The sequence below is a fragment of the Rhodotorula graminis genome, assembly GCF_001329695.1.
Source record: "Rhodotorula graminis WP1 unplaced genomic scaffold RHOBAscaffold_19, whole genome shotgun sequence".
Taxonomy (NCBI): domain Eukaryota; kingdom Fungi; phylum Basidiomycota; class Microbotryomycetes; order Sporidiobolales; family Sporidiobolaceae; genus Rhodotorula; species Rhodotorula graminis.
In genome coordinates this window covers 330,763-341,804 of record NW_017264946.1, presented here as the reverse complement: position 1 = coordinate 341,804, position 11,042 = coordinate 330,763, and the positions used below count along the sequence as shown (strand labels likewise).

General features: G+C 67.6%; 4 protein-coding genes across 4 annotated transcripts; 2 read left to right on the top strand and 2 right to left on the bottom strand.

Moving 5' to 3' along the window:
• Nucleotides 1-363: 363 nt before the first annotated feature.
• RHOBADRAFT_47543 (uncharacterized protein) lies at nucleotides 364-1,538 on the bottom strand (the record flags this gene model as incomplete). Its single annotated transcript, XM_018415003.1, has 8 exons — nucleotides 364-412; nucleotides 499-518; nucleotides 621-742; nucleotides 901-961; nucleotides 1,027-1,129; nucleotides 1,203-1,233; nucleotides 1,268-1,375; nucleotides 1,520-1,538. The coding sequence occupies 8 exons, from the start codon at nucleotides 1,536-1,538 to the stop codon at nucleotides 364-366; spliced, it is 513 nt and encodes a 170-aa protein (XP_018267886.1).
• Nucleotides 1,539-1,716: 178 nt separating this feature from the next.
• On the top strand, nucleotides 1,717-4,486 carry RHOBADRAFT_56442 (uncharacterized protein; the record flags this gene model as incomplete). The annotated part of the gene is made up of 12 exons (XM_018418348.1): nucleotides 1,717-1,951; nucleotides 2,023-2,116; nucleotides 2,188-2,267; nucleotides 2,345-2,473; nucleotides 2,543-2,718; nucleotides 2,792-2,897; nucleotides 2,970-3,058; nucleotides 3,144-3,341; nucleotides 3,415-3,446; nucleotides 3,526-3,897; nucleotides 3,980-4,093; nucleotides 4,205-4,486. The coding sequence occupies 12 exons, from the start codon at nucleotides 1,717-1,719 to the stop codon at nucleotides 4,458-4,460; spliced, it is 1,881 nt and encodes a 626-aa protein (XP_018267885.1). The 3' UTR covers nucleotides 4,461-4,486.
• Nucleotides 4,487-4,720: 234 nt separating this feature from the next.
• On the bottom strand, nucleotides 4,721-6,409 carry RHOBADRAFT_56441 (uncharacterized protein; the record flags this gene model as incomplete). The annotated part of the gene is made up of 7 exons (XM_018418347.1): nucleotides 4,721-5,042; nucleotides 5,124-5,205; nucleotides 5,300-5,587; nucleotides 5,686-5,952; nucleotides 6,033-6,167; nucleotides 6,233-6,313; nucleotides 6,376-6,409. 7 exons carry the CDS (start codon nucleotides 6,407-6,409, stop codon nucleotides 4,721-4,723), a joined length of 1,209 nt encoding a protein of 402 aa, XP_018267884.1.
• Nucleotides 6,410-8,455: 2,046 nt separating this feature from the next.
• On the top strand, nucleotides 8,456-9,291 carry RHOBADRAFT_47539 (uncharacterized protein; the record flags this gene model as incomplete). The annotated part of the gene is made up of 4 exons (XM_018415002.1): nucleotides 8,456-8,474; nucleotides 8,554-8,609; nucleotides 8,685-8,856; nucleotides 9,074-9,291. 4 exons carry the CDS (start codon nucleotides 8,456-8,458, stop codon nucleotides 9,289-9,291), a joined length of 465 nt encoding a protein of 154 aa, XP_018267883.1.
• Nucleotides 9,292-11,042: the final 1,751 nt, after the last annotated feature.

The following is an 11,042-nucleotide window of genomic DNA, read 5'->3' as shown; positions in this document are numbered from 1 at the left end:
CTAAGTCTGATACCATATCTTCAGCGGTAGTAACTGAAAGGCTGCGACCGCCTCGAGAAGGAGGGCGTCGAGTTCAAGAAGAAGCCGTCCGAGGGCCGCATGCGCCACATTGCCTTCATCGTGCGTCCCAACCCCCACCCCCCTTTCCCGTCTCTCCTGCTCCTCCCTCTCTGCGACGCCGCTGACTCTCCCCTCCCCCGCCTCGTCCTCGCGCGCGCGCAGTACGACCCGGACCGCTACTGGTGCGTCCCTCGCCTCCTCCTCCTCCTCTCCCCCTCTCCCTCTCACACCCGCGCGTGTGCCTGACGACGCTCACCTCGTCATGCAGGATCGAGCTCGTCCCGGGCGGCGTCGAGGAGGTCTTCACATGCCCTTCTCGCCCTTCTTGCCGCCGCTCGGGACGAGCTCGATCCTGCATGACGAGGTGAGCGTCGTCAGGCACACGCGCGGGTGTGAGAGGGAGAGGGGGAGAGGAGGAGGAGGAGGCGAGGGACGCACCAGTAGCGGTCCGGGTCGTACTGCGCGCGCGCGAGGACGAGGCGGGGGAGGGGAGAGTCAGCGGCGTCGCAGAGAGGGAGGAGCAGGAGAGACGGGAAAGGGGGGTGGGGGTTGGGACGCACGATGAAGGCAATGTGGCGCATGCGGCCCTCGGACGGCTTCTTCTTGAACTCGACGCCCTCCTTCTCGAGGCGGTCGCACTCGGCCTCGACGTCCTCGCACGAGAGGGCGATGTGGCCGAAGCCTGAGGGCAGAGAGAACGAGAGGGTCAGTCGAGACTCTGTGAGTGCGTGCGCGAGGGAGGGAGAGGTAGGAGAAGGAGGCGGGCGAGAAGAAGGAGGGCGGGGGAAGGGAGTAGTCGGCGAGGGGGAAGGAGGAAGAGGAGGGGAACGAGCGACGCACCGCGACCAGGCTCCTCATTGCCGTTCGCATAGCTAAAGTCGGCGTCCTTCTCAGTGCCCCACTGCGGAAGATGGCGCCAGGGTCAGGCTCTGCAAGAGCGCGAGGAGAGGGAGGAGGGGGACGCACGTTGTGGCACAGCTCGAGAACCCCCTCGCGCTTGAACTTGCGCTCGGCCTTCTCCTCGGCGCTGAGTCCCTCCTTGCCCTCCTCGGGGAACGCGAGGAAGTAGCTGCGGCGGGGAGAAGAGGCCAGGTCAGCTCTTGCTTCTCGGGGTGCTCGAGGTCGAGGGCGTCGGGGCGCACTTGGTAAAGTCGCCGCCGGGCGACTCGTGGACTGTGTACGGGAGAGCAAAGTCAGCTCGTGCGACCGCCGAACGGGGAGGTAGGGAAGAGGGACTCGCTCTTCTCCATTCCGAGGATGCGGGTGTAGAAGTCGAGCGACTTCTCGGCGTCCTTGACGCGGAGCATGGTGTGGTCTGCGGGGCATGTGTGACCGGTCAGCTGTGCTGTGGATGCGCAGGCTGCCCCAAGACGAGGCGAACGCTTTCATCGGCGTCATCGGCGAGGGAGGTGGAGGTCGAGCGGGGACGAGGGAGGAACGAGTGAGGGGAGGGACGCACTGAGAGCGAAGCGTCCCATGGTTGTAGAGGTCGAGTGCAAGCTGCGGATCAGAAGAGGTGCGCGGCGCAAGAGCATGAGCGAGAGAGGTGAGCCGGCGCACGAGCGAGGGCCGACGGCAAATCTGGCGCCTCCCCGTGAGAGCCAATTCCGAGGTGGGGACGACCACACCGCGCGCTCCTCCTCCCACGCTCACGCCATGGATCCCGAGAAGCTGCCGCAGCAGCCGGCGGCATCGCTGCCAGCCCGCCATGCCCGCACCAAGCAGGCCCTCCTCGTCGTCGCCGCTCTCGTCCTCGCCGCCATTCACAGCGCCCGCTTGTGCTTCAACACCTCGACGACGGCCACGCTCGTCCAGCCGGGCGGCGGTATCTGGTGGAGCCAGTGCCCAGACGACTCGACGACCTACTGCGGCTTCCTCAACGTCCCTCGCGGTGAGCTCGCAACTGCCCTCCTCCCCCCCTCGCCGAGTGAGCTGACGGACCTGCCCTGTCCCCGCACACAGACTATACCGACCCGAAGGCAGACGACCTTGTCTCGCTCGCACTGCGCATGATCCCGGCGACGGTCCCGCCGAAAGAGCGGCTCGGTTACCTCTTGTGCGTCCCCTCGCGCTCTCTGCCCTCTTCGACCTACCCTGGACCGCATCACTGACCTCCTGCCCCCGCAGCACGAATCCAGGTGGTCCTGGTGGATCTGGCACGCTCGCCATCCTTCACTTCGGCACCATACTGTCTCGCATCGTCAGCGGTGCGGCCCCCTTCGTCCGTCGCTCGCGCCCGTCCCGGCGACGTTTCCTGAGACCTTGCTCCCGCCCACCCGCACAGGCCGCTACAACATCATCTCGTGGGACCCACGCTCGGTCAACCTCACATCGCCGGGCCTCGAGTGCTTCGCGAGCGAGGGCGACGCGAACCGGTTCCAGCGCGACGTCGAGCACGCCGGGCTCAGCTATGGTGCGTCGCGCTCCTCCCCAGCTCTTTCTTTCTACCGCACGACACTCTGACGCTACTGCACCCTGGCAGAAGCACTCGGTTCATCCGCTCTCGCGTCGTCCCGCAACGCCTCTCTCGCCGCCGGCTTGTCCTGGACGCGCCGGATCGACGCTTTCTCGCGCGCGCTCGACTCGGCCTGCGACACGCCCGCCAACCAGGCCATCTTGCGCTCGAGCTCGACCGCGTTCACGGCGCGCGACATGAAGGTGCGCACGCGCCCCTCTCTCTCTCTCGTCGTTCGGGCGCGGCCGAGGCTCACACCGCGCGAACCGCCCGCAGCGCATCATGGAGGCGCTCGGCGAGGAGACGCTCACGTACTGGGGCTTCAGCTACGGCACTATCCTCGGCGCCACATTCAGCGCCATGTTCCCCGAGCTTGTCGGCCGTGCGTCCCTCTCTCCCCCTCGACTCGTCATGCGGGAACGGGGAGCCTGACCTTGCCCCTGCCCCCTTGCAGGCGTCGTACTCGACGGCGTGTCCGACTCGCAGACGTACACGAACGACTTGCTCGAGTGGGGCCGGTCGGGCATGCACGACACGCGCAAGGTGCGCCCCCATCTCGCTCATACCTCGTTCCTCCCTGCCCCTCAACCGAGCCCTAACCCGCCTACTCACCGACCGCCGCGACCAGGTCATCGAGGGCTTCTTCTCGTCGTGCGCCGAGTCGGGCCCGCGCGGGTGCGCGTTCGCGCCGCGCGACAACTCGACGGGCGAGGCGCTCGAGAAGCGGTACGACGCGCTCCTCGAACGGCTGCGCGACGAGCCGATGCCGGTTGGCGCGAGCGCGGTCGGGCCTGGCGTGCTCACTGCCAGTGACGTGCAGTACACGGTGCGCCCAGGCGTCTCTCCGACCGTCTCTCGAGACGCAGCGCAGCTCAATGACGAGTGGGTCCGACCTGCAGATGTTCCACTCTCTCTACGCGCCCAAGACCTGGTTCGTCCCAGCCTCCCTTTCTCTCTCTCTCTCTCTCTCTCTCGTTCTCAGCCGAGCTCACTAGGTCATTGCGTCGCAGGCCGCACCTCGCGCAGCTCCTTGCCGACACCGAGCGCGGCAACGGCTCGGACCTGTTCGCGGCCGCCAACTCGGCTGCTCTCTCGCCGAGCCGCACGCCCTCGTCGGTCAAGCACTGGCCGTTCCGCCGTCCCTCGGGCGGCTTCTCGTCGTCGACGGCGGCCATCATGTGCTCCGACACGGACCCGGCCGCGTTGCGCAACTCGACCGTGCGCGGCGTGTGGGACTACATGAACGAGCTCGCGAGGACGACGAGGAGCCCGACGGCCGACATCTGGACGATCTGGATCACGCAGTGTCGCCACTGGAGCGCAAAGGCGCTCGAGGTGTACCGCGGCCCGTGGACTGTCGCCGACGGCCTCAAAAAGACCAAGTGCGCCTCCCTCTCCCTCCCTCTCTTCGTTCCTCCTCTCTGCGCTCGCGACCTGACCGCCTTGCCCTCGCGGCGCCGGCAGCTACCCGATCGTCTTCTTCTCGCTCGACGCCGACCCGGTCACGCCCCTGTCGGCCGCCGTCAAGATGCAGCAAGGGTTCGGCAACAGCTCGTCGACGCTCGTCACCCAGTCCGGGTGCGTCTCCTCCCTCTCTTCCCTCCTCGGCCCTCTGTACTCGTCCTGTACGATCGGACTCAGGCCCGCTCGAGCGTACACGACGCTCACTCTCCTCGCCCTCGCCCGCAGCTTCGGCCACTGCTCCCTCGCCCACCCGTCCCTGTGCACCGCCAAGACGATCCGGTCCTACTTCCTCGACGGCACCGTTCCCGCCCTTGGCACGCACTGCGACGCCGACGACGGCTTCTTGTTCCCGCACCCGGGCAACGACAGCGCGACGGCGGCGGCGGGCGGGACGCTGTCGAAGGAGGACGCCGAGTTGCGGAGCGCCATGTGGGAGCTGTCAGAGAGTGTGCACGCGGTGGGGATGGGACCGCGTCGATGAGCTGCAACTCGACGATTTGCGCCCTCGTCGAGCGAGAGAGAGAGAGAGAGAGAAGCGAGCCTTCTTGTCGCAAGAGACCCTTTCGTGCACGTTCCTCTCTTTCTCGCTCGCGCACGTCGCTCGCTCGCTCTCGCTCTCGCTGCGAGAGAGTGTGACAACAAGGACGACAATACAACCGATAAGATGTGCTCCTCGAGAGCAGAATCCGACACTGAGCCTCTGCCCGTCTCTGCGCACCGCTCTGGGGCCACCTCGCCCATCTACGCCTTGCGCTTCTTCTTGGCCGGCCCGCTCTCGTCGGCCGCCTCCTTCTTGGCCGCCTCGGGCTTCTTGCCCGCCGCCTGCCGGCCAAACATGTCCTTGAGCGACGCCATGCCCTTTGTGTTGACCTTCTTGAGCGCCTCGACGCCCCTGCTGCCCTTGCTCTCGGCCGCCTTGCGCTTCTTGGCCGCAGCGCCAAAGCCCGAGTCGCCACCGGCGAGGGCCGCCTCGAGTTTGGCGGCGGCGCGCCCGGGGAGGTAGGTCGACCCGAGGACGGACGACGTGGCCGACGACGAGAGGTAGGCCGTCAGGGCGGGGAACCTGCGCGACGGCGGGGACCGCGTCAGGCCGACGGGGACGCGCAGAGGAGTGGACCTCCGTGAGAGAGGGAGTCAGACGCACGAGTACGAGGCGAGGAGGTCCTGGACGAGCTTTGCCGGGAGGTAGTTGGCGACGACGCCGACGGCGTACTTTTGCCGGCTCTCTGCGAGGGAACATGAGAGAGAGAGAGATAATGGGTCAGGCTCACGTCCAGGGCCAAGTTCGACGAAGAGAGAGAGAGCGAGAGAAAGACGCACCGATCTGCAGTTGCTCGCTCAGCCCGTGCCCGCTCCCGGCGCCCTCCTTGGCGAGGCCCCTCGACACGGTCGAGAAGCGGCGAGAGCCTGCCTGCGGCCCCGACTCGCGCTGCTCGCCCTCGCCGACCGGCTCGGCAGCGGGCGCCGGCTTGGCCTCCTCGCCGAGCTGGGTCGACTCGAGCGGGCCAAAGATGCCACCGTCGACTCGGGCGAGCGCGTCGACTTTTGCGCGGAGGAGGTCGAGGGCGAGTGAGGGCGACAGGCGGTAGAGGGTCGTCGACTCGTGCTCTGCAGAGGAGGAGGCGGAGCGCCGGGTGAGCAAAGGATGTGCCGCCGGGCTGCGGGCCCAAGATAAAGAGCACGAGGAAAAGGGCCCCGAGACTCACCCTGCGTCTCGCACACCTTGAGCAGCCGCTCCTTGACGCAGTCCAGCTGCGCCAAACGCCCGAGGTCGTCGGCAAAGTCGCCGCCCTGCTCATCGCTCTCGTCGTCGCCCGTCTTGGCCGCGTCGCCGCCGCCGTCGACCTTGAAGTGCAGTTGCGCGACCGAGTCCCACAGGTCGGCGTACGACTGGAAGCGGGGTGCGAGGAGGGACAGGTAGGCGAGGACGAGGAAGACAGGGTCGAACGGCGAGATGATGGCGAGCGAGCCGTCTGTTGACGAGGAGGAGGGGGGCACGAGGAGGTCAGCTCGACCTCGTGGGGCTTGACAGGGGGCGAGGAGAGGGACGCACCAGAAGCGACCTCGTCCGGCAGGAACCAACAGCGCGACTTGTCGGCGTCGAGCGAGATCTTCTGGACCTCGAGGAGGCCGTCGGCGGGTGATGAGGATCCAGACGGCGAGTACGGGAGGAACAGGGCCGGCTGGTCTGCGCGGTGGTGCGGGAAGGTGAGCTGACACGTTCTATCGAGCGAGTGAGCGGCACAGGCGCACTGGTCCGAGGGTGTGGCAGCCGCAAGAAGCGCGCCGAGCTGGACGACGACGACGGGTCGGCGGCCTCCTCGAGCGGGATGTCTGCGCGGCGAGCCAGGGGGGTCAGTGAGGGGCTGCAGGGTCGCGAGAGCTGCTGCACACACCGGCTGGCAAGATGCACACGTGCTTGCGCTGCATGGTCGACGCAAGAGGCGGAGCTCGAGGCGGCCTCAGAGGTGCGACAGTCGGCCGCGCCGCGACGCGCGCACAGAGCGCATGAGCCCTCGCGAGCGCTGTCCTGAGTCTCTCGCTCCTTCGCACTCTTACGGGCCTCGGGACTGCTGCACAGTGCAAAGCGAAAGCTGCAAAGCGAGAGAGACACGGGAGAGCTGGGGCAGGCCAAGTACTGCTCCGACGCTTTGTCCCCTCACCGGAACGGGTTCGAGCGCAGCGCAGACGGATGTGGCTGCGGCGGGAGCTCGCGCGGCGACGGCGACGGCAGCGGCGACAGCGAGCGCACCTCGGCCGAGCGCTCGTCAACCGGCTGTGCTGCGCGGCGAGGTGGCGCGGCGGCAATGCTGGACGCTCGAGACGACGGAAGGGCGAACCGGCGACGGTGGGCGAGCCTCTCCTGTCATTTTCTTCTTCGGCGAAAGGGTGGACTTGTCGTAGGCTCTATTTGCGCTCCTCTCACTCAAAGCGGGCCGTTGGAATCACATGAACATCCAGAAAAAAAAAAAAGGGCGAGGTCGACCGCGGCGGGCCCTGGGTCGGCGGCGCCTGCTGCTGCTCGAGCTCGGGGCGTATGCCCGAGCTCGACGCGCGGGAGAGGGCGCGGCTGACGAGAGTCGGCGCGCCGGGCCCTGCGGCGCCGGCGCCGACGCTCGAGCCCGCGGCATGCGGCACACGAGCGCCGGCCGACGCCGACGCAGCGCGCACGAGCGGCGGCACCTCGATCGCCGGGTCGCCATGCTCGAGCCGTGCGAGGCGGGCGTTCTCGACGCCGATGTCGAGCGGGACGAACGGCGCGAGGTGGTCGTGCGTCGGGTAGTACTCGTCGGGCGGGAGGGACCAGCCCGGCTGGCCGGCGAAGTGCGTGTAGAGGTTGAAGGTGGCCGTGATGGAGAAGGGGCACGTGTTGCTATTGCGTGGGGGAGCGAGTGAGCTTGCGCGAGGCGGTGACGAGAGGAGGGAGAGGGAGCGGACCGGTGAGTTGCGCAGGCGAGGACGACGCGGTCAGGCTCGTCGTGGGTGACCTCGACGTCAAAGCCCTGGGTCCACTGGTAGGCGCGGTACACTGTAGCGGGGGCGCACGAGTCAGAACCAGGCGCAAGAGCGGCAACAGGAGGTGCCTCCGAGTCCGCACGCGGCGACGCACTCTGCTTGAACTGGGTGGCCGACCAGATTTTGACCTTGGGGTTGGGCGCCGGGCCGGAGAGCGCGTCGAGCACGACCCTACGTGGCTTGTGGCGCGGGAAGAGAGGTACGGCGGCCATGGCGAAGTAACCGGCACGAGGGCGGCGGGGAGTGGGGGAGCGAGAGGGGGCAGCTGACAGGGAGGAGCTGGCGGATCGCTATTGGCGGATCCGTGTGCTCTGAGTAGCCGTGGCTGAGCTGTCGACGAGCCAGCGAGTGAGGCAGCGCGAGAGGGAGCGGTCGTTCGAGTCGGCGCCTCGTCGCTTCGAGGGGAGGCGACCAACTCGTCTCACCGAGGGCCAGGGTCAGTGGTACGGGTGGCTGATGCACTCAAACGGCCACTCGCACTCCTTCAAGGCCACCAGAGCGAGGTGTCGGCCTCGCCTTTGTCGTCGTCGACGTCGGGCGCCGCGGCCTCGGCTTCTCCCCTCTCCCTCCTCCCCCTCACTTTCGAGCACCAGCCTCGCACTCGAGACTCGCGCTTGCACTCCCAGCTTCACCTCCAGCACCCAGTGAGCCCCATTTCTCCCTCCCGCACCCCCTTGCACCACCGCCGTCCCCCGCGTCAACACCCCGCCCCCCGTCATCTCCCTCCCCCGGCCAGCTCATCTCGGCGGCCACGGCTAAGGGTGCGGCTCGCACCGTCCGACAGCACTCTGTGCCCCTATCGAGGAGCGGTGCGCGGCGAGATCGGGCGCGAGGCGCAGTGGCGGGCGAGGTGGCTCGCGTCAGCGAACACGCGAGAAGCACCGCCACCGATTCAGCGCTGACCTCGCCTCTCTCTCCCTCCTGCCAGCTCCTCTCTACCTTCACCACACACCGCACACGATGCAGATCTTCGTCAAGAGTGCGTCCGCCGTCTCTCTCGCGGTTCGTCGTTGAACGCGCCCTGACCCTCTTCTCCTCCCTCTCTCGCCCTCTCGCAGCCCTCACCGGCAAGACGATCACGCTCGAGGTCGAGTCGTCGGACACGATCGACAACGTGCGTCCCACCCCCCCCCTCTCTCTCTCTCCCACCGCCTCGGGCCCAGTCACTGACTCGTCCCTCGCCCTCCAGGTCAAGGCTAAGATCCAGGACAAGGAGGGCATCCCGCCCGACCAGCAGCGCCTGATCTTTGCCGGCAAGCAGCTCGAGGACGGCCGCACCCTGTCGGACTACAACATCCAGAAGGAGTCGACCCTCCACCTCGTCCTGCGCCTCCGTGGCGGCATGCAGATCTTTGTCAAGAGTGCGTCCCACGCTCTCTCTCTCTCTCGGTCGTCGGTCGGTCGGTCGGGTCGAGCGCGCACTGACCCTCCCTCTCTCTCTCTCTCTCTCGCCCTGTCCCTCCCGCCCCTCCCTCCCCTCCCGCCCCTCCCTCTCCTCCCCTCCCCTCTCCTCCTCTCTCTCCTCCTCTCTCTCCCTCTCCCTCGTCGCCTCCCTCGCCCTCTCTCGCCCTCCCGCAGCCCTCACCGGCAAGACGATCACGCTCGAGGTCGAGTCGTCGGACACGATCGACAACGTCAAGGCTAAGATCCAGGACAAGGAGGGCATCCCGCCCGACCAGCAGCGCCTCATCTTTGCCGGCAAGCAGCTCGAGGACGGCCGCACCCTGTCGGACTACAACATCCAGAAGGAGTCGACCCTCCACCTCGTCCTGCGCCTCCGTGGCGGCATGCAGTAGTCTTTCTAGTGCCTGCAAAGCGCTCGTGGTCGAGAGCGGCCGTGGGCGAGGCGTGAGAGAGGTCGCGAAACCGCTCGGGCCCTCGGCGTCCCTCCTTCGCACCGCTCGACTTTTGCCACACGGTGCTCTTTCCTAGAGGCGACGCTACAGGCATGCATCTACGCTGCGATTGAACTACTGAGAGAAGCAGGACGAAAAAGAGCGCGCAAGATCCGCGGTGACCGCGGCGAGGCGGGACAAGAGGGCGGCCGAGCTGGCGGTCGACCTCGAGCTTCTGCCCACGACCGTCTCCTCGCGACGCTGGACAGCTCAGCTCAGCTTCCAGCGACGCCGCTCGAGGCCTGTGCGGCACACTCGAGCTCGACAGCGCCCCCCACCGCTCAATTCTCCCCCTCGTCCTCGCCGACCTCTTCTCTTCCCCCCTCGCGTCCTCGACCGCTGCTCGCGCACGGAACCGCATGAGCTTGCGTTCAGACGGCGATTGCACCCATTTGCGCGGCGTGGATCCCGCTGCGCGCCGCTCTCGCCGCGCCGTCTCGTCGGAACCCCCGCTTCGCGCGACGTCCGCGAGACGGTGTGTGCGGCGGCTCTCCTGTCCCTCTCGCCGACGCTTCGGGTGCAGCTCTCGCGCTCGAGGGCACCTGGACGTGTCAGACTGCGGCAGGACGCGCCTGTGAGCCTCAAGGGCCTGCTCGCGCGGCGGCGGCCTCGCTCGAGAGGCCGTTGTGCCGCGATGCTCGAGCGCTACGAGGGGTTTGGGGGGACGGGGCTCGCCAGCGTCGGGCTCGTACCGTGAGCTTGGTCCTGGCACCCACCGAGCGTGGGGCTGGCCTGGCTCGCTCCGCGCGCCGCTCTCTCTCTCTCTCTCTTCCCTTTCTCACGCACCCTCCTCTCGTCCTCCCCTCTCGCCAACCTCTCCCTCGTCCTTTCTCTCGCTCTACTCTCTACACTATGCGCCTGTCGACTTTCGCCCTCTCGGCGCTCGTCGTCCCTCTCGTCGTCGGCGCGCCTCACCCGGCCGCAGCCGACGACGACTCGACCATGTCGGCCTCGAGGTTCGGCGGCGGCGGCTACGGCGGCGGCAAGCCTGCGGGCGCGTTCGACGTCTGCTACGCCAAGGGCTTCAAGCACGAGCGCGACTGTGCGTCCCTCTCCTCTCCTCGTCGTCGTCGTCATCGAGCGAGACTCGGGCACTGACTCTCGCCTCGTCACAGGCTACGACGGCTTCCAGTGCAAGACGGTCAGCCTGTCGCCGTTCGTCAAGCGCTGCAAGCCCGTGCACGTCGACACGGCCAAGCCTTGGGGCACCTGCGGCACCGCGTCTGGCAAGGGCGAGAAGGCCTGTGCGTCCTCGTCTCTCTCTCTCTCTCTCGATACGTCTCTCCTCTCGAGTCGTCGATTGACACTCTCGCCGTCCTCTCGGTGCAGGCCCCAAGGGCTACGTCTGCGCGCGCAAGGACAAGTGGTCGCCGCTCAAGCGCTGCGTCCGCGGCGGCACCTCGTCGTCGTCGACCGTGTCGCACTACCCCGTCGTCGACCGTGTCGCACTACCCGTCGTCGTCGACCAAGTCGCACCACTACCCGTCGTCGTCGACCAAGTCGCACCACCCATCGCACTACCCGTCGAGCTCGAGCAAGTCGCACCACGCGACGAGCACGTCGACGGGCAAGCCCCACCACGCGACGTCGTCGTCCTCGACGTCCTCGAAGCCCCACCACGCGACGACGACATCGACGGGCAAGCCCCACCA